The 26,791-nt window shown below is 40.4% G+C and overlaps 1 protein-coding gene across 1 annotated transcript; it reads right to left on the bottom strand.

Annotated features, from left to right (window-relative positions):
* Positions 1-263: 263 nt before the first annotated feature.
* Positions 264-26,791, bottom strand: LOC140103746 (putative ferric-chelate reductase 1). The gene is made up of 16 exons (XM_072126969.1): positions 26,478-26,791; positions 21,971-22,169; positions 19,449-19,588; positions 18,054-18,145; positions 16,964-17,027; positions 16,609-16,797; positions 13,468-13,569; positions 12,786-12,933; positions 12,143-12,253; positions 10,894-11,006; positions 9,671-9,757; positions 8,893-8,984; positions 7,906-7,964; positions 7,629-7,766; positions 4,990-5,012; positions 264-1,350 (listed from the first exon to the last, which is right to left on the bottom strand). The coding sequence occupies exons 2-16, from the start codon at positions 22,161-22,163 to the stop codon at positions 1,258-1,260; spliced, it is 1,644 nt and encodes a 547-aa protein (XP_071983070.1). The 5' UTR covers positions 22,164-22,169; positions 26,478-26,791; the 3' UTR covers positions 264-1,257.

Raw genomic sequence — 26,791 nt, forward strand, 5'->3', positions numbered from 1 at the left:
TAACTTGTGGTGACCTATAGTATGCAGTCATCCAACAAACTTTCTTGTCATTGATCGCCAATACATTCACAAATGAGTGCAGCTATAAATAACACATTCATAACATAATATTTAAAATTTTAAAAAACTGCATAATTTTGATTAGTGCTCTAATGAAAAGATTTAAAACTGTCAAATGTAATTTTTTTCTTATTTTTGTGTATGTGCAAAATGATAGTCAGTACGCAAATAAGTTAGAAAAATAATTTATTAAAATTGCTATGAAGAAATACATATATAAAAGTGTTTATGTATATGACACAAATGACAATCAACAAAATGCTAATTGTTCCATTATTTCCAAAAATACAGATCTAGACATACTGGTGGTAACTTATCAGTTACCAATTTTATGGTAACAGTTCCATGCCTGTCTTAGCTCTGCTGTCATCAGAATCATTAAAGTGCCTTTTGTCCTTGATGAACCTGCTTGCAGTGTCTTAAGCTATAGGGGTTGTTTGCGACAGTCGCATAAAAAGTTGCAAAATACAATCAAAAGCCGCAGCCCATAGACCAGGATTGGACTGGAGTCAATTTGCACCAAAACATGTGTCTAAACGGACATTCACAAATTCATGAATTCATTCCTATTGTGAAAACTAGTCTATGCAAATAATGAAGTTGGTTCAAGCAGGGTCTATGTCTTTGCACTGTGTTATGGTCATTTACAATGCCAAAGATAGACAAAAAAAAAAAAACAATGATAAATTACACCCACTATATTCAGTCTGTTCTCTGTAATTATTTATTACAAATGGATATGACAAAATGAGGACATAGGACTGGTGGAAGCCAAGTCCTAAAAGTTCTTGACTACTGTCTTTAGCGATTGTAAAAGATGTGTAGCAAAAAAAGAAAAAGATACTTCCAATCACTTCATTTCAGCCAATACTATAGTCCACAATCATTGCCGTGACTACTCAAGCACCTTCAGAATTCATTCAACATCATTGTGCTTAACAAGTTTGTGTCAGATGGCACCAAGATGATAAGGAATGCTACCTTACCCCGCCAAAAAGTCATAGATATAAATCAATTATTCTGTAGTTCCCAGCATGTTCACATATGTCCTTAATTTTCATAAATGAGTCAATGTAAACATCTCCCGGGCGTCCTGCGCACGTAGTATTGGCATTGGTAATTTAAAAATTTTGAGAAAAGGTTTTACAGTACATGATAATATCCCTTTCGGTAACTCTTTCGAAGCAGTATTCATCATCAGGCTGATTGTCCGATGCCAACCAACAGAGCTATCAGAAAGGCCAAATTTCCCAAAACGAAGGTCACAATTACCAGAGTCTCAGTCTGTATCTGTAACAAAAATGATTTGAGTATATATAAATGTTCAAGACTATTAGCAACATCTCATCGTCCACATACATGTATATCCACATTTACAGTAGTCTACTTATTTCATCATTTTCAAATATTTGCCTGGCAAGTAATCCAGCCATATCATACAGGGCCAGTCTTGGGGACATGCCACCTATAAAGCCGATCCGATTGCATCTGCCATTTCTGCTTAAGTGCCCTCCACATCAACTAATGGACTCAGTGAACCAATTTGTCTGACAACACTGACATAACCAGGGCCCCCTAAGGTCAATCACTGGCAGCCTGACCATTTCATTAACAGTTATTCTTACAGCTGATGTGGGAATGTCAGCAAACCATCCAGGACCCATGATATGTTCCATATGTTCCAGTCAACCCTTATAACAGAGGTACCACAGAAGACCTGGATAACAGGTTACCTCATCAACACTAGAATATAATAACGATCCATTTTGTCAGCTAAATGTGATCGAATTTGAGATGATGGCTCCTGAAAAAGCATTGAGGGCATATACATAAACAACAATTTATTGGTTCTTTTATAAATAAATACTGTATATACTTGTGTATAAGCTGAGTTTTTCAGTACAAAAATGTGCTGAAAAACCTCACCTTGACTTATACATGAGTCAATAAAAAAAAATAAACTTACATACTCACTCTCCGGCGCACAATGCTCGTCGTGACTCCCGATCCTTAGCGCGGCTCCTCTTCAGTCTTCTCTCTGATGTATTAGCCAGCAGAGATGCGTCCATGCGCTCTGCCGACCGGTGCACACTATGATGCAGCTACGCCGTCTTAGTGTGCGCGGGTCGGCAGATCCCATGGAAGCATCTCTGCCAGCTATTACAGCAGAGAGAAAACAGAAGAGGAGCTGCCAGGAGCAGTGCCGAGGATCCGGGTGAGCATGTAAGTTTATTTTTTTATGTGCTTGACAAACTGTGGGCTGGCTTGCTGTATACAACTTGGGGCTGGCTGGCTGTATACTACTGGGGGCTGGCTGACTGTATACTACATGGGGGCTGGCTGTATACTACATGGGGGCTGGCTGGCTGTATACTACATGGGGCTGGCTGTATACTACATGGGGGCTGGCTGGCAGTATACTACATGGGGGAAGGCTGGCTATATACTACTGGGGGCTGGCTGGCTATATACTACTGGGGGCTGGCTTTATACTGCTGGGGGCTGGCTGGCTATATACTACATGGGGAAGGCTGGCTATATACTACTGGGGGCTGGCTGGCTATATACTACTGGGGGCTGGCTGGCTATATACTACTGGGGCTGGCTTTATACTACTGGGGGCTGGCTGGATATATACTACATGGAGGAAGGCTGGCTATATACTACTGGGGGCTGGCTGGCTATATACTACTGGGGGCTGGCTTTATACCACTGGGGGCTGGCTGGCTATATACTACATGGAGGAAGGCTGGCTATATACTAAAGGGGGCTGGCTGGCTATATACTACTGGGGGCTGGCTTTGTACTACTGGGGGCTGGCTGGCTATATACTACATGGGGGAAGGCTGGCTATATATTACTGGGGGCTGGTTGGCTATATACAGGGAGACTGTGAGCAATGCAATTCCCACCCTTGGCTTAGACTCGAGTCAATAGGTTTTCCCAGTTCTAGGTGGTAAAATTATAGAAAACAGAAGAGGAGCTGCCAGGAGCAGTGCCGAGGATCCGGGTGAGCATGTAAGTTTATTTTTTATGGGCTTGGCAAACTGTGGGCTGGCTTGCTGTATACTATTGGGGGCTGGCTGGCTGTATACTACTGGGGGCTGGCTGACTGTATACTACATGGGGGCTGGCTGTATACTACATGGGGACTGGCTGGCTGTATACTACATGGGGCTGGCTGCATACTACATGGGGGCTGGCTGTATACTACATGGGGGCTGGCTGGCTGTATACTACATGGCGGAAGGCTGGCTATACATACTCAATCTCCGGTGCACAATGCTCGTTGTGACTCCCGATCCTTAGCGCGGCTCCTCTTCAGTCTTCTCTCTGATGTATTAGCCAGCAGAGATGCGTCCATGCGCTCTGCCGACCGGTGCACACTATGATGCAGCTACGCCGTCTTAGTGTGTGCGGGTCGGCAGATCCCATGGAAGCATCTCTGCCAGCTGTTACAGCAGAGAGAAAACAGAAGAGGAGCTGCCAGGAGCAGTGCCGAGGATCCGGGTGAGCATGTAAGTTTATTTTTTTATGTGCTTGACAAACTGTGGGCTGGCTTGCTGTATACAACTTGGGGCTGGCTGGCTGTATACTACTGGGGGCTGGCTGGCTATATACTACTGGGGGCTGGCTTTATACCACTGGGGGCTGGCTGGCTATATACTACATGGAGGAAGGCCGGCTATATACTAAAGGGGGCTGGCTGGCTATATACTACTGGGGGCTGGCTTTGTACTACTGGGGGCTGGCTGGCTATATACTACATGGGGGAAGGCTGGCTATATATTACTGGGGGCTGGTTGGCTATATACAGGAAGACTGTGAGCAATGCAATTCCCACCCCTGGCTTAGACTCGAGTCAATAGGTTTTCCCAGTTTTGGGTGGTAAAATTATAGAAAACAGAAGAGGAGCAGCCAGGAGCAGTGCCGAGGATCCGGGTGAGCATGTAAGTTTATTTTTTATGGGCTTGGGAAACTGTGGGCTGGCTTGCTGTATACTATTGGGGGCTGGCTGGCTGTATACTACTGGGGGCTGGCTGACTATATACTACATGGGGGCTGGCTGTATACTACATGGGGGCTGGCTGGCTGTATACTACATGGGGCTGGCTGCATACTACATGGGGGCTGGCTGTATACTACATGGGGGCTGGCTGGCTGTATACTACATGGCGGAAGGCTGGCTATATACTACTGGGGGCTGGCTGGCTATATACTACTGGGGGCTGGCATTATACTACTGGGGGCTGGCTGGCTATATACTACATGGGGTAAGGCTGGCTATATACTACTGGGGGCTGGCTGGCTATAAACTACTGGGGGCTGGCTGGCTATATACTGCTGGGGGCTGGCTTTATACTACTGGGGGCTGGCTGGCTATATACTACATGGAGGAAGGCTGGCTATATACTACTGGGGGCTGGCTATATACTACTGGGGGCTGGCTGGCTATATACTACTGGGGGCTGGCTGGCTTTATACTACTGGGGGCTGGCTGGCTATATACTACATGGAGGAAGGCTGGCTATATACTAAAGGGGGCTGGCTGGCTATATACTACTGGGGGCTGGCTTTGTACTACTGGGGGCTGGCTGGCTATATACTACATGGGGGAAGCCTGGCTATATACTACTGGGGACTTGATGGCTATATACTGGGAGACTGTGACCAATGCAATTCCCGACCCTTGGCTTAGACTCGAGTCAATAGGTTTTCAAAGTTTTGGGTGGTAAAATTAGGGGTTTTGGCTTATACTCGGGTCGGCTTATACTCTAGTATATATGGTATCTAATATAGCTGAACACAGAAATAGGTGTACGTTATTGCTTTAGATGGGGTTCCTCAAGCACTCAGGTGCTGCATCATGCATGGGGTGGTATAAATGGATATGGATATTGTTTATAGCCAAAACATAATATAGCTTACCTTTTGGTCAGTCTCATATACCTCTGTAGAGAAAAAGAAATATATAACCATTAATTACATTTATACCGCAGCCTCAACTGCTGGCCATTACATCAATTCCTTAACAACTTTTTTTGAATTTTGTTTTTTTTGCTCCCACCTTTAAAAACCCATGCATTTTTTCAGTTTTCTATGTACAGAGCTGTGTGTGGGCTTGTTTTCCGTGCAACAAATTGTACTTTCCAGTGACAGTATTGAATATTCCATGCTGTGTACTGAGCAGCGGGGAAAAAATTCCAGCCAAGTTTGTCTCACCTCCTGGTCACAGTCCTGACATACTAGAGCTGCATAGCAGCCGAAGCTTCGGGACCAGGAGACAGGATCATCTCCAGCTGCCTCCAAACATCTGTCATTTGTGTCTGTTTCTGCTTTTTAGCAGGGATGTGTGAAGGTAGATCCTCCCCTGGGCTGGCCCCATCCCCCTCCTTTGAGTCATCTTAGAGTCTGGCATCATTAGAGATGCATGACTGCTGCAGGGGCAATGAGGGAAAGTTATGTAACAAAGTTTTTTTTCTTGTTTAATACCCAGGAACAGGGTAGGGCTGGAGGCCACAATATGAGGGGGGGTTGAGGACAAAGTGCCACAAAATGAGGGAGGATGGAGGACAGGAGACCACAATATGAGAGAGTATGGAGCACAGGAGGACACAATACAGGGAGGATGGAGGAAAGGAGGCTACAATACGATGGAGGATTAAGGACAATGTGAGGAAGGATGAGAACCGGGGGCTACAATATGAGGGAGATGGAGGACAGGAGGCCACAATATGAGGGAGATGGAGGATAGGAGGCCACAATATGAGGGGGATGGAGGACATTAGGTTACAATATGAGGAAAATGGAAGACAGGGGGCCACAATAGGAGGGGGAAAAAGGACAGGAGGCCACAATATGAGGAAGGATGGAGGGTAGGAAGCAACAATAGGAGGGAGGATGGAGGACATTATCCACTATATGAAGGGACTAGAGGGCAGGAGGCTACAATATGAGTGGGATGGAGAACAGGAGGTCACAATATGAGGTAGATGGAGGACAATAGGCAATAATATGAGGGAGAATGGAGGAAAAGAGGAGAATAAAGTACAAGAGGTCACAATGTGAGGAAGGATGGAGGACAGGAGGCCACAATATGAGGGGGATGGAGGACATTAGGCCACAATATGAGGGTGATGGAGAACTGGAGGCCACAATATGAGGGGCATGGAGGAAAGGAGGACACAATATGAGGGGAATTGAGGGCACGGGCCACAATATCAGGGAGATGGAGGACATGAGGCCACAATATGAGAGGGATGGAGGACAGGTTGCCTCAATATTCGGAAAATGGAGGACAGAAGGCCACTATATTAGAGAGATGGAGGATATGGTTTATAGTAATAGTCTTCTCATATGGGAAAGTGACACCATAAGGGCCTCATAGACCACTTGGGCCCTGGTGCGACCGCAACCTCTGAATCCCCTCAAGTTACGCCCCTGGCTGGGGCATTATTAATTTTGGGAGATAAATAAATGTGGAGCACAAAAGAAAAGGAAGGGTAAAATTAAAGAGGGGGCATCCGTTTGGGGGTGGGACAAAGGGGCATGGTTTAGGAAAATAGGGAAGGACTTTATGTTCCTCTTTCTCTAGCCCCAATGTTGGGAGGTATGTAGAACAGAATGCTTACTCTTATATTGAGGCCCTGGCCTGGTTTCAGTGATCTTCCAGGAGGCAACAAAGGTTATCACAAGTCTAATGATTACATCATTCTCGAAAAGGTAGTTAAATATAATATTAAAGTGAGGGAAGCAAGTTACTAGGTTATAATCAGTTATTACAAAGGTAATCCAACAGGTGTGAGCCTACAGCCGTAGTGGTCCTTGACAGGACATGTGCATAGAGAAACAACACAGTTCACTGCTGACCCTAGTTAGGAACAGTCTCTCTAAAAAAAGCTATCATGGTTTCATCCAGGTGTGGCACTCCCATATTAACATGAATAGATGCAGGTGTTTTGGTACACTTTCAATATACACCGTGTGACACAGTTGTGTGTGTCTCAAACTCCCACTTAACACTATCATGCCCCTTTAGGTGCACAGTTTTCTAGAGTGTCAAACAAAATGCAACCGCGACACAATTGTGGCGCTAACAATAAACAATAAATACATGTGCAGCCTCCAAAGAGCACACTTGCACACTTAAACAATAATACATTTAGGCCATTTTTTGCAATCTTCTGCTGTTAACCACACTGCCTGCAGATTAATTTCCATTTTTAAAATTTAAGTATTTTAGGAACAACATGTGGGGGTTATTTATCATACTAGATCTAATCCCCACCCCTCCAGAGTACCTGATATATATGGAGCCTAAGGCTTTGTGATATATGCGGCAGGTTGCTGCGCAGATGCATGCGCCTTGTCCTCTAAAAGTTGAGAGGACAAGGTAAGCTCAGATAAATAAACCCATAGTATAAGGCAACAATTTAGCATTGAAGGACACATACATGATACCTGCACTGGTCAAGTGGAAGATTTGTTGTTGTAAAACATCCGGGGTTTATTTAGCTATATCCTTTTTTATCAGCAACCAATTATTACAAATCAAGAAAATTACTAACCTCTTGATTTTAGGTGCATGTTGGCTTCCAGAATTAAATAAAAGAGGACTTCCCATGCAAAAAAACCTCCCATCACCTTTTTCATCCATTGGTTGGTGGATATATCCACAAGACCAAGACCAAGAAAGATAGCAGCCACTAAGAATGATGTGAACATATTTAATTGTTATAGAAAAATAAAATATGAAATATGAACATATACAATGTATATTACACTGCATTCAAAACTTTTGGCTGAGGCATTGTATGATTGTGACTTATAAAGTTATGGTCCTACCTGCTAGGATTTTTATCACAAATGCATTTATTCTGTGTCCCCAGTTGAAGATAAAACGTCTGTAATTACATTAATAATATTCAGGAAAGAATAGACTTGGAAATGTATGTATAGCAAAGTAGAAACAGTGAAAAATGTGACGTTATTCGCAGTCATACATAAAAATATGGCTGTTTGCCACTATTGTTTGAGTAAGGTCTCCCAGCCACCTAAAAGGCCATATGTTTAGAGTTATGACTAAGACCGGCATACTAGACAGAACATGCTACAGCAAATAACCAATTGTGTTCTTGAAGTGGTTGTCCGGGCTTAGCAAAATCTAAATAACCAGCCTGGAGAAGGCTGTAAAAATGAAAAAAAAGTTATGTTTACCTCCTGTGCCTCTACCAATGTCCTGTGCAGCTGACCGTCAGTGCTGTGCCGCTGTTTGTTTAAAGAGGCAGGGCACACCCTCCTGTCCACTGCCACATACCCGCTACCGCATTGAATCTAATGCTATACCAGGTGACTGTAAGTAGTCGGATGAGAGAGTGCTTGCCTCTGTAAACAAACAGGGGTACAGCATCAGGGGACAACGGGAGCAATGGAGAAGGCATTTTATTTTTACAACCCTCCCCCCGGCCGGTTATCTAGATTTTGCTAAACACGGACAAACCCTATAACAATTCTGTTTAGCTGTGCTAGTACTACACAATACAATCGATTTATCACCACCCTCTAACTAGTTATCTATGCAGCCTATTATCCTAGACAAGAAAAGACAATACAATACACAATGATAGTCGTTGTCAACAATTTTTATGGACAACTATTTTGATAGAGAGAGGTGAATGATACTCTGCTACAAGAAGTATATAGGAATTACAGAAATTATATAATACCCTCATATACATGAGTTACCTGATCCTTCCAAATATAAACTCATGTTATAAAATATAAAAGTATAGTTTATGAATGTAACAATATCTAACTACATCATTGATTTACCTTTCATGCTTAGGATCTGGTCGGAAAAAAGCAAATATTGGCTGGAAGAATGACAGTATCATAACTATGCAGCCAAGGACTGGATGGGGTCCCTGTCAAAAAAGAGGACAAAATAGACTCTGTATGAGCTTCAATCATTACAATACCTATAGTATAGACATTGGGGAAGATTTATCAAGCTGTCTGAAAGTCAGAATATTTCTAGTTGCCCATTGCAACCAATCACAGCTCAGCTTTCATTTTACCAGTGCTCATGAATATTTTAAAGTGGAGCTGTGATTGGTTGCCATGGACAACTAGAAATATTCTGACTTTCAGACAGCTTGATAAATCTGCCCCATAATATTTAACCCAGCTTCCTAAAAGAGTGTAAAGGGGAATCAAAAATGATAAAGTCTGCCCCTATTATAAATAAGATGTAAAATTGTATAAATATTCATGACATGTACTTTAACTGGAGTTGATTTTTACAATTATATTTGCATACCCTGCCACAGTCACAGTTCTCTAAAAAACTGCCTTGAAAACCAAACCTAAACAATATGAGGTTTATATTAATATTATGCTTTTTCAGAACATTGCTGAAAATCTCCCAATACTGAATTCTAGTGGCAGGGGTATGTGTTTGCATATTTCACATTTCACTATAAACCATTCCAATATTTAATAACTTATCATTTAAAACATTTTACTTTTTAGGTAAACTCAGTATATATTTATTATTTTTATTTGCCGATTTATTTATTTCTTACTTAATATGTGAGAAAAAGATACTTACACCACTCCAGTCGCCTGCTTCTGCAAACACCATAATGAATGCTATTATGGTAAGAATCACTGTTAATATCATGAGAAAGAAATGAACCTGCAAATAGAGCACAAAACACATGCAGCTAATAATGGCAACGTAGTGGTTATGATATTGGAAACAGAACTCTCAGAATTCACTATACAGGCGGTCCCCTACTTAAGGACACCCGACTTACAGACAACCCATAGTTACAGACAGACCCCTCTGACCTCTGGTTAAGCTCTCTGAATGCTTTACTATAGTCCCAGGCTGCAATGATCAGCTGTAAGATGTCTGTAATGAAGCTTTATTGATAATCCTTGGTCTCATTACAGCAAATAATGTTTAAACTCCAAATGTCACTGGGGTCAAAAATTTTTTTGTCTGGATCTACAATTATAAAATATACAGTCTCGACTTACATACAAATTCAACTTAAGAACAAACCTCCGCACCCTATCTTGTACGTAACCTGGGGACTGCCTGTATGCAGTAAACTTGTTGAAATAAGTCAACACTATGGGGATCATGTATCAAGCTCTGTATGCCACAAAACTCGCCTCACTGTTGAAAAGTGGGTGGAAAGTTGACACAGATAACCTCTATACACCAGATCTATCAATCAACAAAAATGATCAGTCAACAGTTTCACTCAAATAACAAGGTGTCATAGACATGGACATGCTACATTTGTCACAAAGCCCACTCCCGCAAAGCTTACAAAATATGCAGATTGATAACAAAAAAGATAAGTTCAGTTAATCAAATAATTTTTCAACACTTTCAAGAATCCAGCTCTGGTGGCTACAAGCCAATTAAAGATAGCACTTGCTGTAGCACAACAATATTACCCCACTTGTCTACAGGTTATAGTATTCAGGGGCATTTTCTGTATACTACATTCTGTGCAACTGAATGGGATCTCAGACTTTAAGGGACCCCACACAGTGGAAGTATGCAAGACTTTTAAGGTAACAGCACATTCAGGAAATTATGGAGGAGTGCAACCTCTCTGTCCACCCGTTTGTGTGACATGCCTCCCCGCCCCCCCTCCCCCCCCCAGGTCTTAGGCTAACTAGAGGGTAAGGAAGAGAGTGGCACTATATTCTGCATCACACCAAGGATGGGATGGTACCACTGCTGATAGAACTGCAGGTCAGCCAGAATCAGAATAAGAGAGATCTTCTTGCAGTTATCTCCATGTATTTTACCTGGAACCATGCCGCCTTCCCAAAGAATGGTTTTGCAGCTGCGCTCTTCATATAGCGAGCCATAATCATTCCAATAGTCCCAGTGGTCATCCAGGCGATCAGCATTAGTGCACCTGAAAAACACATGGGATATATTCTGCCATATTCAGATAAACCAAATACAGATGGAAGCTATAGAGGAGAAAACTCCTACAAAAAGCAAAACAAAGCCATATACAGGCGGTTAAGACCTCTTGGTGAAGATGGACCCCTCTGCCCACTGTGACCTTTGGTGAAGCTCTCTGCTTTATATGCTTTAAAGCTCTGTATGCTTTACTATAGTCCCAAACTGCAATGATCAGCTGTAAAGTGTCTGTAATGAAGCTTTATTGATAATCCTTGGTCCCATTACAGCAAAAAAAAATTAAAAATTGTCAGTGGGACAAAACAGTTTTATGTCTAGAACTACAATTATAGAATATACAGTTTCAACCTGCATACAAATTCAACTTAAGAACAAACCGATGGAACCTCTCTTGTACATAACGCAGGGACTGCCTGTATGTACATATTGGCCTATTAAGTTCAAGGTTAATTTAAAAAACTATATATAGTAACTGGTTTCCTTGTTTCATATGGTGAGGTAAACATTAGTTAAAGAGGAAAAATAAATAGATATTATAGATGTTTTACATATCAATGCTATTTTGACTGTTAATACCTGAGGTTCCTGGGTCCTAGTGCTAAATTTGTAACAAGATTTTAATCATATGCTGGAGGAAGCCTTGAGCCCCCTTGGGTACCAGAATATTGGTAAGAAAGGCCTCTATGTACACACTATACTCAAACTCCAGGAAGTCTGGAAAACTTTTAAAAATATTTCCTTTGTTCTACATATAACTTTCAATGAAAGTTGCAGCTTGTAATGAGTCAACTGTAGGTCTTTGTATTTAAATAACGGCAAACAGCCAATGGGTGTGGGGGTCAGGTGTCATGCCCTACCCCACATGGCGTCCATGAATACTTAATATTGGCCACCTCCCTTAGTGTTTGTGTGGGATGATACGATGGAGCGATTAGATGTCAGAATTCGTATCTTTTTACTGTTGTAGTGGATTGTAAATTGTAGCTGTATCAAATATTTATTGTACATGGTGAAAGATTTATTCAGAGGTGTAGTAGAGAAAGTGACACTTATATTCCTGGTATTCTATCAATGTTCCTTGACTATAATAATGTTTAATAATTAAATCAATAGTTAACCACCTACCATGACCAAGCGCCACTCGACTAGTTCCAACTCCTGTAGCAGATGTCAGAAAACTTGAAAGGTCAACTTTACTTGTAGATATCAAGGTCCTTGTATGTTGCTGGATTTGTCCTACACACAATACAGTACATGTATCAACATTAATGACCCAACATATCTATAAGAAATTAATTGTCTACATTTTTTTTAATTTTAATCTTTACTTAATAATGGGGGCTTCCAGTAATGTCCCCATTCCTACTGTGATCTCTGTAGCAGCTAATTGGCTGCAGGTTTCACATGACACTTCCAGCCCAGTTGGAAGTCTACATAGCGAGCCAGTTGTCCCACCACTTCGACAAGTAAGGATTTGCCATGCTCCTGCTCCAAATTGCCTTCCACATAAAAAAAAAATTTGGCTTTTATGTGAAAAAATATCTTCTGCACAAGTTCACACAGGATTATGCTCCATTTGCATGTATATTATATATTGATCCTTTTTTTCCTTGTGGGATACCATATTATTTCAAAGACCTAATATTTTATATATCTAGACACACATGAATTGCAATCAAATACCGCAACTATATTTTGAAACAAATTATATGACCCACATTATTCATATCTAGACACAAGACAAATGATTTCCATTTTCCATGTTTACCATTTGCACTTGATGGGCCATTGACCAGGAAGACATAATAGGAGGAACTACCACTTGCTCGCTGTTGTGTTGAGATGCTGATATTGGTAATGAAGGAACATCTTAACACTCCATTTTCATAGGATGCCACTATTGATCCAGCTGAGTTCTGAAATATAATAAAATGTTATATTGGTGATCAGTTTTGAGTCAATTAGTGTTAATTGACTGTCTATCTCTGCAGTTCTAAAGGTTAGTCCACAAGGGAATTTGTCAACTCACTTTTGCTGTATTAGTTGATTGTCTACATTCTCCTGTGCAATTGTAGATAAAATACCGTATTTTTCAGACTATAAGGCGCACAAAAAATCCTTTGATTTTCTCAGAAATCTAAGGTGCGCCTTATATATGAACCATACTTACAGAGAACAGCTGCCTTGAATTGTGCACAGGTCTGCCACCTACTGGTCATCTATCTTTATAATCAGGTGCGCCTTATAATCCGGTGCGCCTTATATATGAACCTAGACATTTTAGCAGGCATTTATTGATGGTGCGCCTTATAATCCGGTGCACCTTATAGTCCGAAAAAATATGGTACCCATTTTCAAAATTTACCTTTCCTTACCTTCTGGTATATGCCAGAAACTAAAGTATAAACTTTTATAAAATACCCATTTACTATATTTATTCATGGACTCACAGTGTTACGGATTGTGGGAGCGATTTTTTCGGTGTTGTATCCATGTTGTACCAATATGTTTCCTAAAGAGTTCATGGTGCAGATATAAACATCATCATTTCCCTGGAACAAACACAATTATAGAACTAAGACATTTAATCTGTGTAATCTGCATAATCTGTGTACACAATATAAATAAAGGAATTATTAAAGGGCATTTACCACCAGGATGAAGGACTGTATGCAAATGAGGCTGAGGGGCTCCAGGCTGAGGGGCCCTCAGGCTCATTTGCATACAGTCTTTCATCCTGGTAGTAGATGTAAAATTTTGTCCGCCTCCCCATCACAGCCACAACCTATTATATCAGGGTCCAACCTAATTGAACATGCCAAGGGTTCTATGAATAGATCAAACAAAACTGGGGACAATGGACATCCTTGACGTGTGCCTCTAGTAAGTTGAAAACCCTCCGAGATACTATCGTTTACCATCACCCTTGCCAAAGGACCACTATAAAGCAATTTAACCCAAGAAATAAAAATATCACCAAAGCCCATCCGATACATAACTGTCCATAGATAAGGCCAATCCACCCTGTCGTAGGCTTTTGCTGCATCCAATGACAGGATGGTGCGGCTCCCTACGCCTTGATTGAATTAAATATTTATAAAGAGTCGTTCTAGATTGGACGACAAAAGTCTGCCCGGAACAAACCCAGTTTGGTCCAGGTGAATAAGTCCATTCACCACTCCGTGAAGCCTCAACGATAATGCCTTAGCCAGAATATTGATATCAGTGTTTAACAGCGATATGGGCCTACATGACTCTCTCTCATGGGGGTCTTTCCCTTTTTTTGGGATTAATACTGTTAGGGCCTCTCTCATTGACCTACTCAGCATTCCTGTTTGTAAACCTCTGTTGAACACCGAGTGCAACATTGGTAGCAAAACATCACCGGACCTCCGATATATTTCAAAACCTGGACTAGTATTTCCAGAGAAAGATTTAACTTCCCCTATGACCTCCTCCAATGTCAGTGGTTGTTCCAACATCTCCATTTGCAATACGGAGAGCACAGACAGCGGGATATGGGAGACGTATTCGCCCTTGCTAGTTCTATGTTGGGTTGTGTACAGTGTAGAAATTCTACAAAGGTCTTTAAAATAGGATCATTGTTGCCCACTAAGGCACCATCCTCTTTCTGTATACACTCTATTATATGACCCCCCTGTTGCTGCAGTACAATGCTAGCTAAGAGTTTCCATGGTTTGCCGGACTCACTGAAATACTTCTGCCCTTTAAAAAAGATTCTCTGCTGTGCCTTATTTTACATGAACTGGGCATATTCCCTTTTTACAAGCTTCAGTTTTTCTAAGTTGCTCTCTGTGGCCGAGTGTATTCTTCTTGTGCATAACACACGTGATCTTTTAGTTCCACTTCCCTTTTCATAAATTCCTTCCTACAGAACTTTATTTCCCTTAGCCACCACTCTCTAATATGGATTTTTAATGCATCCCACAATGATTCAATTTGTGCAGAGTTAATATTCTCCTGCCAAAATCTCAGCATCTCCATTTTGGCTTGCTCATCCTTTTCTAAAATAACTAACCAATGAGGGTTGAGTTTTGGGGGCCTTTTCTTTACTATTAACTTCCATATCCAATGTAAGAGCATTCAACGAGTGATCGGACATACTGGCCACCTCATATTTCATAGTTTTAATATAAGACAGCGCATTCTCTGTGGCCTGTATGGTATCAATCCAAGACATAGACCCTGTTGAAGTTGAAAAGCATGAGAAAGCCCTTCTGTCCCCATACTTCATTCTCCACACATCATAAAGCCCAATTTCCCTACAGAATTTTGCTAATGGGGTTTTATATATCCTGTTGGCTATCCTACCATTACTCCTAGTGATCCTATCCAATGTCATGTCCATAACACAATTGTAGTCCCCAAATGCCCATACTGGGCAATTGTTTTCCTGCTCCATAAATGTCAATAATATGTTCAGGACACGTAAGGAGAAGGGATATAAAGAAAGGCAAGTATACATACTACCCCATATAGTTTCCCATACAAGAAAATATACCTTCTGTCCGGGTCTATTTTAGATGAAATCAAAATAAAATCCACAGAATTATGGATAAAAACACTAACCCCACAGGAATAGGTTGAAAAAGTAGCATGTACTTTGATGAGAGACCATCTTTTCTTAACCAAATTAAGTATGTCTTTGGTGAGGTGGGTCTCCAAGAGACACACTATAGCAGGGAGATGACGTTGTATGAGATCAAATACGACACATCTTTTTTCCCTCTCTCCTAATCCCCGCACATTCCAGAAATACATATAATTAAATATAAAACTTTTCTGGCCCATAATTCTGAATATGGCTTAGATCTACTGTTGCTCAGAGAATAATCAGTATAAAGGCCCATTCACTCCATCTATTTCAGCAGTTTTTTTGACAGAAAGTAAACTGTGGTGTCCTATAGGTCTTTAATTCTTATCTACCATGAGGAATCTACCATTAGAAGTAGATCTCATGGTCGGTTCCCCCTACCTGCCTCTGTCTAAATCTGTAGTTTAATAATCCTGGAATTTTTAGTAATATGTAAATTAACTGCAGAGGCTACTGGGGAATGTACTACCCTGGCCGGGCACTCGGAGCTAAGGCTAAGGCTAAAATAAAGTTTTTTAACAAGTTAGGTTAGGTTCCAGGATTATTAAATGACAGATTTGGGCAGAGGCAGGCAGGAGGGATCTACCATCAAACCTACTTCTGATAGTTGATTCCTCATGGTTCCACTGCAACTTTAATTGTACAAAAGGAGGCAGGTTTCCTTTTTCCAACCTTAAAACTTATTTGCATATTCCTTACCCATAATTCCCAGTGGGACCCATAAAACTATGTAGTCCTGAAAAGGTGCCCTGCAAAGGTAATGTCTATTAGAAGAATGAATTCCTTTCCCACTAGGTGAGAATGAATATCCATATATATGGCCCTAACAAATCCTGCACAACACCACATGAAGAAATTAGGTTCTTTTGTATTTGAGTATTTCTTTTTTTTTATCAAGGATATATAATTAGAAATGAAAACAGCAATGCATGTTCATTTTAAAGTCTACACTTAATTGTATTTTATTGTATCTCACCATTTTGTTATCATCAGAGAACCCAATAGCCACATATCCAGGTGTAGGGCCACTCATTTCAAACACATATCCATTGGTAGAGACTGGTGATGAAGACATGAAGTAACAAGTGTTGTCACTAGGACTGCAGTTTGTTGGATCCGTGAGACAAAATTTCTGAGAACCACATGTGGCATTAGACATCTTCAGCTATAAAACAGACAGGATGTAAGGATTGTTGGCTTAGATTAAATTTTGCAACACTGTAAACAGGCATACAATGGTTAATAAATGTACCTCTATCACTACAGTTTGTATAGTGAATTCATTCTTACAACCCATTGCAAACAGTTCTGTACACCATTCATAGACTTACTGCCACTATAGTGTCACTCTCCACTCCAATCCAGAAGTTGCTGAAACTATTCAAAACTGTTGCTCTGAAAAAAGGAAAAGTTGAATTACATCAGTTTTGTCTTGTAGTGCATTCAAAATTCTTTGGTGTACAAACTTTTTTTTTAAATATATTTTTATTGTTTAACATTTAACAAGAAAGTAATATATAGAAATGCAGTGTATGCCTCACAAGGACACTCGCATGTGACCAGCTGAGGCAAGCTAAGGATAAACATTAGCGAATATAGTCAACCCACTATGAAACACATATTTTAGAAGAGCTAAGGTTAAGGGGCTATAAGTAGTTCAAGTAGAGTGTGTGTGAGGCAGGAAAGGGGGGTATCTTTATCTTTATACTATTCTAGCAATCAAGTGGGAAGAGAGTTTCCTGAGGATTGTTCCTTAAAGGACATCTACCACCAGGATCAAGAATTGTAAGGCAAGCCCACTGGCACGCAGGTGTGTCCTCTCTCTATCACCAACCACTTTACTTTTAGCTACTTATGCCCTTGTTTTTAAGATAAAAAGGCTCCAGGCTCCATTAACATCTATGGAGCCCAAAGCCCCTCAGACTAATTTCCATAATTTAAAAAAATATTTTTTGTAAAAACCAGAGCAACCTTTGTGGGAGCAAGGCAAGGTGAGTATTAGATTCTGCCTCGATTTTTCCTCTATCCTGCTCCCTATGAGCACAGAATAGAGGCAGGGACACAAGAGCTGGGCCGGATAACATAAGACCGCAGGCCGGATTTGGCCCGAGGGCCCTGTGGTTGATGACTGTGCCTTGTACCATTAAAAACGCCTCCAACTCCATATGTATAGTATCACTTTCCTATAATGATAGGTACTGCATTTTTATGTACTTTGGGACTTAGTAAAGTATATTTTAACTTTGTTATATTTTAGTTCAACTGTCCGGCAGAAGACTTGGTCACCAATTGATGTATGCAAGTGACTGTTTTTTTTTTTATTGGTATCTGTAGATCTTTACACTAACCACTAAAGAATGTGTTCTTATTAGGAGAATAACTCCCATAATCCAGGAACTGTTCCACATCCCCAGTACTTACCTAAAACGCACAGGTCCCGCTTCTTGAGAGGCAGTCCATAAAGCCGTGATGCTTGTTTTTGAGACTTTACTGTTATGGCTGACAGCTGCTCTCTAAACAGAATCATGGATAACATTTGTGGTCAATACTATTCTGACCATATAAAGGAAAATGGAGCATAATTCTTTTCTTTTTCCATAAAATTAAAAAGTTCACTTGTGTGTTTTGCTGGTTGTAAGGTACAAAAGTCTCTTACATCAACACCACTGTAATACCTAATGTTAACTCAACTCTTTCAGTGGCCTATCTTGTGTTTCAATAGCTTATCTTGTGTTCTGTGATAAGAAATTGTGCACACTCTGATATTCTTACCATTTCCTATAAGCATTAGTTATAGTCCAGTTTAGTTATATCCAGCAAGAGTATACAGGCGGTCCCCTATTTAAGAACACCCCACTTACACATGACCCCTAGTTACAAAGGGACCTCTGGATGTTGGTAGTTCACTATACTTAATCCCTAGGCTATAATAATCAGCTGTAGGAGTTATAAAAAATACGTTTTATTGCTAATTCTTAAGACAACCAAAAATTCTGGCTGGGGTTACAATTATAAAATATACAGCCCTGACTGTACAATTCAACTTCAATTCAACTTAAGAAAAAACCTACGGAACATATCTTGTACGTAACCCTGGAACTGCCTTAAATCCTTTAGTTGTGTTTCTTGTTCCTTGTTTTATCCACTTATGGCCGAGTGCCAGCGTATCATAGCCCTGCTTACCCTCTGGCCTCTTGTTATATCTGGTGGGTGGCCGCACAGCATTTATTTCTACACAGGCTAATGCACCATCACTGGGACCAGAATGCCCTGCATTTGTCCACTCCCTGGCCAGCCACAACCCCTGCTAGCAAGTGCTAGCAATAAGCAATAATTGCAGTGTCCTGGCACAGAATTCCTGATGAATACCCCATGCAATCTGTATTTCATTCATAAATAAAACCTATGGAAATGTTTGAAATGAATGGCATTTTTAAATGCTCACTAATTTATGGAGCTGTAGGTTGAATATGCATCATGCCACTCCATTCAATTGTATTGGAGTGATAGAAATCATGCCAATCATGTCGACAGTGGCAATCACATCGACAGCACCAGAGACAGAAAGTGCCAGGGACAGCCAAGCCATGTTCTCACCTATTTGTGACAATCCCATACAATTTAATGGAGTGGCAGCCCAAGCATCCAGCAAATAGGTTAACAAGACCTCTATTCTCCAGATTGATGGGCGTCACAGCCTTGGATTCCCAGCAGTTTAACCGTCACTGGACTGGAGTTTGTGATAAAGGAAACTTGAAGAATTAGAACAACTTTTTAATTCAAATTAAAATATTTTTCCCCAAAAAATGAACTTACTGCTTGTGCGCCGCATGGTAATATTTGGGCGTTAGAATCTGTGGTGGTAAATGTTCCAGCAATCCCATCTCCTCCAAATAACCGTGCTTGGAGGAGAAATCCTTCAAAAGTAGTAGAGGGAGAATTCGACTTTATAGTCACTGAAATTAAAAAGAGTATAGTGAGTGTAGATCAGCCAGACTCAGTAATGGATGTCAAATATCTGATGGAGGAAGGTGTCATGCACATAGCTATGGCTACAAGATACATTGAGCCTCAAATTTCATGCACATATATTATCGGATGAGAATATATATACATCACCATACATGCACCTAACATAGTGGTCTTCTACCCCATTTGTAAGACTTAATAATTTCTTTCCTACTTAATAATGACTTTCATATTTAGAAGCGTTTTTAAAGTTAAAGTGGTTGGCTACTTTCATATACAATTTACATAAATGTGCCCACAAGATTTAAATAAATGATTATACCCCCAGTACTAGTTGTGGGTGATAAACTGACTCACCTATTATTATTATTAGGGCTCTAAATCTCTTATCCGTCATCCAGCTATGTTCCTGACAGGGCGGGATTAGCGGACACCTTCTTCTTCACACGCGCATAACGTAGCTCGTGCCCAATAAAGAAGACAGAGGGATCGATGTCCGGGCTTAGCTCTGCACATGTGCTGTGTTTCAGAGCTGTGTCTCCACTCAGTGAGCAGAGACGCAGCTATGAAGACTCACAGCACTCACATTTAAACTGTTGCTTTTCATTTTCTTGAAATTTCTTAAAGAAAGCTACCAAGAATCCAACACAATTAGGAACGTTGGGGCACATTGAGGGTGATGCTACACGTGGTGTTTTGAACGGGTTTTTGGCCCATTTTTAAGCAGTCCGTCGAAAAACGCATGCGAGTGGGGGGGAAGTCTGAAAGCAAACTTCTAATCTAGGTTCCGAAATGCTGACTGTAACCCCTGCTGTGCCAGAGAGCAGTAAATAACCAGTGCTCAGATATTGACCAGAAGCAGAGGGGCTGGAATTGTATGTGCTGCAATATCAGGTTGTTAACCCTCGGTGTGTGTATGGAGGCAAAACTTAGTATAAGTGGAAGGAGGGAACTTCCCCAAAGATTTGATAAACGCTTTTTCATCCTAAACTCTTTGCTTACCTATTGATTTTTGTTCAGCTTTGTATAGATAGGCTGAGGATAGTAGTATACTCCACTTGCATCAACTAGTCCTCCATCTGCTACTGCTTATTTCACCTGCACAGACTGAACTACTTCAGCTACAAATGGTATTCTTCATGGACTGAACTATATTCCAGCTGTATAGTAACTATGGTATGCCCCATTTGCATAAAGTAAACTAATTCTTTACCAAATACTGTGTATTCCACCTGCATAGACTAAACTAAGCCTTTATCAGCTATGAATAGTATTTTTCATTTGTAGCGACTGAACTAATCTGGTGTCTACTGTATATTCTATCGGTATAGCAGCTACAGTACGCTTCATCTGCATAAGATCTTTTTATCAACTACAGGCGGTCCCCTACTTAACACCCCATTTACAGACGACCCCTAGTTACAAACGGACCTCTGGATGTTGGTAATTTAATGTACTTTAGCCCTAGACTACAATAAACAGCTATAACAGTTATCAATGGTGTCTGCAATTAAGGTTTATTGTTAATCCTGGTTCTGATGACAATCCAACATTTTTAAAATGGGGGGGGGGCAGCATTTTCAATTTTCATCTCAGGCAGCAAAAAGGCTAGAATCGGCCCTTGCCACAATTCACTAAGATCGTGCGCCCGATATCCTGTATGTGTTGCTTACCCGCTCAGGTCCACCGGAGTTCACCTTCTTATTCCTGGTGCATGTAAGTACATTGTTTTGTGACACAATTTGGATCTTAGATCCCGCGCTCAGTCCGAATCAGTTGGATCGTCCGACGGCGCCCCCCTCCCCCCCCCGATTTCTGTTGCATGAAAGCCATCACAGCTGCGCCAAATCAGATTGCCTGCGAAAGAATCCCAGCGCAAACCCCTATTAAATACCTGTCAAAGCTGCACAAATCCTGAAAACCACGAACAGTCCGACAAAAGTGCGATCTGCGACCCTTAGTAAATAAACCCCATTAGCTTACAAGCGAGGCATCTCTCTGATTAGTCAGTAAATGACGTCTTTGTCTGTACTAGCTTCTTTTTTAACAGATGACACACTGACACATTCATTTCACAAGACCCATGCACTTGAACATATTTTTCACAGATCCATATAGAGGCTGTAGAAAACTCACAGAAGGTCCTATTACTGCATCTGTTCGCGTCTCAGGGAGTCTATTGGAAGGTGAAAAATATGGATGGTACACAGGTGTCATATGGCTCATCATTGGATTTCACACTAACATGGTCCTAAATCCTAATCTGAAGCTTTCCAAGTAGATTAATTAATCATTTTTATAATGAGTCACATGGGACAGATGATAGACTGCCACTCCACATACCAATATCTAATATGTTCATTTTTTACCTGTAATACTGTCCCCCGGAACAAAAGATGTATTAGACACAGTTATTATGTACGGGGCGACAGATGTTTGAGCAACATTTCCCCCGTGAGATGGCAGCATGCTGTCACAGGCAACGCTTATTTGTCCATCTGGGTATCCTAAAGCAATACCCAGGCATCCAAGGCAAATGAGAAGAGTCATAAACCGACCCATTTTTACCTGTAGGGACAAAGAATAGCAATAAGATACTACAAGAAAACAACTTGCTGAGTACTAAGTATACATGTATATATACACAGTCATCTACAAAGTCAACTGATTTAATATCGTATACTTTTTTAGAAGAATTGAAAACAAATAGAATACAATCATATGATTAAACCCCGCCCTTCCCCATATATCAGGAGGCTCCGGCCTCCCACTTGATGTAGGGGCTTGCATAGAATAACTCTATAACCTGCACCTGAAGAGACCTGCTCAGGACATGGCTAGTACAGAGGCCATTGCAGGAGCCCACTCTGCATGGCCCACTTGTCATGGAGGTGTTGTAAGGGGAAAAAAATTGCGTACAAACCTTGATAAATATTCCCGAATAATAATTATATTCATGTAGAGTAAATTACCAATGGTGCACAAAATCAATAGCTATAGTATCATTCTGCAGAGGGGTGCAACTAGATAAGCCCTCTTTCTATTAAACTAAAAATTAGTATATCTGTACACTAACACAATACAACCACACACATTTATAGATTATACTTATATACACACAAAATTCTACACTTATTCTCACACATTAATAGACTTTTACACTCATACACTCATGACATACCTTTATGCACTCATATATACATTTGTACACTAATATATTATGTACACACTCATAAAGTGTATACACAAACCATATATACATTACGTATACACTCATACAGTATATCTACATCATAAACTTACAGATAGTGTATACACACCATATTTACATATACATACAGTAGTACATACTGCATAAACATACACATAGCATATTCATGCGTACAAACAGTATATACACATGTATATACACACCATACATCACATACACACAGAATATACATACATACATACAGGGGTGTGAGAGAACACACATCTAACTTCATGCAGCCAAGTAGATGCTGACCACATGGGGGAAGTAGACATCAGGAAGGATGAGATATCTGTGCTGCCACCTCAGCGGTATAGGGTGTACCCCTTTAAAGTTGGAATATTAGGCCTTATTCACACTTCCTTTCTTTTTCACAAAAATATCACATATATCCATTGGGGGACATTTATCAGGGCTTCTTTGCCAGAAAACTAGCTTAGAAGCCCTGAAATAATCACAATTGTTGGCGAACCATTAGTAATTGTGATCAGTATCCCCTTTTATAGCATCTCCATGCCAACGGGGTGTGAAGGTTGGGCTGCTGGTGGTGGTGGTGGTGGGGGGGGGGGGGCAGTGCAGGGCATTTGTAAAAGTTCACATGCTGCGCATATTTCTACACTAGACATCAGGAGGTCTAAGCATACACCTCCACTCTTTTATTCTATAAAATGTTGGCAGACACTTATAACATATATCTAGAAAATCAAAAGGATTGTAAGCTGTTAGTGGGGAACAAGTAAATATTTAAAATGTTAGTTTGTGTATAAAGCTCTAATGGGATTTCCAGCTGGATAATAACTGGGAGCAGGCCAGTTAAAAAAATAATTGTCCAACCTGTGCTCTTCAATCTACTAGTTATCTGAGATTATGCTCTTCCTTAATTCAAACTTCCTACTCACATCTCCAGGACTACTCCAGAGCTGCACTAGTTCTCTGGAATTCCCTACGTCGGTCTATCAGACTGACACCCATTACCCATTGCTTCAAACGTTCTCTTAAAACTCATTTATTTAGGCAGGCCTGTCACACTCGATAACTGCGTGCAACTTCAACTTTTTATATGGACTTTGTATATGACTTTGGAGGCTGATGGCTGGTTCAGGCAGCAGCATTTTTAATTATTAAATAATTTTGATTCCATCCCCTTATAAAAATGGCTGGACCATTATACAAGCTCTTACACCTCATTTGTCATCCCCTCATCCTCATAGATTATAAGCTCTCGCGAGCGGAGCCCTCACTCCTATTATTTCACATGACTGTTGTTACTCTGCTATGTCTTATTTTATTTGTATGTTCCCCAGAATCTGTAAAGCGCTAAGGAAGTTGATGGCGCTATATAAATAAAGATTATTATTATTATAACACCCCCCCCCCCCCTCCTGTACTATGTATGTTCTTTTTTAATCCATATTTTTTCTTTCTGTCCTACTGGAAACTCTTAGATTGATTCATAGCAAATCAATATTGTTCAAAGTCTATATACCCTGTGAGCTTTCACTGCAGAGGTGGAACACAAAATCTACACTAATCATTCCTATGGCGGGATGGTAGTTTATATATGTCCCTAAATTTGAAGCACTCCATGACGGACATCTACACTGAGTTACAGTATGCAACAAACACCTCCACACAAGGAGACTGCTCAGAACTGCTAAAGCGTGTTCTTCAATCCGGACAAAAAATAAAGTATGTGCCCTTAAAAAGTAAAGTATACATACAACAAATTATGTGTGTGTTGCCTGTCCCTGTACAGCACATCTACAGGGGCCTTTCATTTACATAATAAACATTTCCACAATCCATGGAAACAGACTTGTATGTAGGTCCCGTGCCATCCGACTGGACACCTTGTACATTATAGAAGACCTTGCATCATACAGAAATATAATGCAAGGACTTTCTTGTTTGCCTGGCAAAATTTAGCTTGTCTGTGTTTTTATTTGATGAAAATACTTAAATTATCTTCTTGGTTGGTAGCACCATAAAGAAAACACTGTTAAAAGGGATAAATTAGAAAGTGTGCTGCGATCATGCTACAATCCCTCCAGTGGGGGGTAATAGGGTACTGGAGTGAATTGGAGCTTTCATGCCAGAAAACAACTGTCTAGAACATTCACGATTCCAAAAGAACCTGATATCCCCTTAGGAATTTTGCCCCGTTGCCCAATGAATTCTAGTTACACCACTGACATTCAACATATTTTTATATTGTGAATCGATGCCTTGCATTGGAAGCATAAATATTGGAGAATCTTGATCTATTTGTATAACGTGGAAAAGGCGGGGCCAGAAGCACTGCTTTGTTCCATCAGGAACAAAAAACAGTGGGGTCGATGTATCAAAACCAGGGTTGCTTAGCCATTTTTCTTTTGGGTGTTCTGCTTTTCCTCTGTCAAATTTAACAAAATGTTGCACAGCTATAGTTAAATTTGTGTCAAACAGGCCACAATGACCAAGGGGGATGAGTGGCAGTCAATTATCTTTAGTCTTAATATTTGTGTCAGGCCTGTTGCTTCTTTGCAACTTTTTTAAAAAGTCACACAAAAGTTACAAATTCTCCGATACCATCGAAAATTTTTTCCTATGCTTGCTCGGGAGTGTAGTTTATTTGTGCCAAAATTTTGACTTTTTACCGTAATTGCCACATTTTTATACATCCGCGTCTGGTTTCTAAAGATATATCGGCGAACTTTGGTAGGCGTGTAGTATAGTCAAACATCTTGACTCACATATTTACATATGTGAGTACACCAAAAAAGTTGTACACCAAAAAAGTTGTAAATATAATACACAAAAAAGGAAAAGATAAATGACAAAGATAAATGAGTCGTATTTACTAATTTAGCATGTGTCGTTTTCAGGTTTTCTGTGGTTCCTTTTAGCAAATATTGGGACTTTTCAAAAGGTTGCACAACATATCTTGCACTGCAAGAAGCATGCCACACAAACACCACCAACAAAAAATGCTAAAACTGAAAAAATTACACCAACTGCTCAAAGCGTTCAAAAAAAATTTGCATCGCAATAATAAATGTGACAAATTAAGCAAAAATGTTTCAAAAAAGGCAAAAACAAGAATGGAAAAGAAAGATTGATACATAAGCTCTGATTTTTTTTTTTTTTACTTCAACTTTTATTTGTTTTGTTGTTCCCAAGCGTCAGTGCTGCTAGAATCACAATTTTTTTCCGTGTTATACAAATTCTACTCTGGTTTCTTTACAAAAACTGCCAGTACAGAAAAGCACCCACTTTTTTTTAACTTATAATTTCTAATTTATAAATTTGACTGAAGCAGAGCTGGATATATCACCAAATGCATCAGTCTAAATATTTCTCCTCATCTAATAATGTGATATACATTATCTCCCCCATTACATTTTTGTAATAGCTGATATACTGGCCACAAACTATTGTATGGCATCTCAGCATCAATTAGCTTTAGTTTTTCACCTTCTGACTATAATGAAGCATGTCATATAGACGTCTTCCTTGTTTCATTTCTCATCCTCATCACTTGCCCCATGTATAAAGCAGTCGTGTTATTCCCCCTGCTTCAAGGTGACAAGTTGTAAGCGTTCTTCACATAGTAAAATTTGAGATAACAATAAGAATGTAACACTCACCGGATTTCTCGTCCGGTCTGTAAATGCACTGTGAGGTACGAGTGTTAGAAAATGTCATTCAATCCAGTCTGAAGTTATGGGAGGATCAGCCCCAGGTGGAGTAGGCAGGGAAGACAGACTGTGCTAGTCATCATCCTCCACCTCACTGGGAGGGGTGTATGTAAACCGAGCTGCACTTATTGACAAAATTCCCCTAATAAATTAGATTATGACATATTTTATCTAACCGTAGACAGCCAGAACTATAGACCATTGCCTGACCATGGCTGATAGATGATATTACTGTTACTATGTACCCACAATGAGTCCCCTGA

Source organism: Engystomops pustulosus, chromosome 10 (genome assembly GCF_040894005.1).
Source record: "Engystomops pustulosus chromosome 10, aEngPut4.maternal, whole genome shotgun sequence".
Classification (NCBI taxonomy): domain Eukaryota; kingdom Metazoa; phylum Chordata; class Amphibia; order Anura; family Leptodactylidae; genus Engystomops; species Engystomops pustulosus.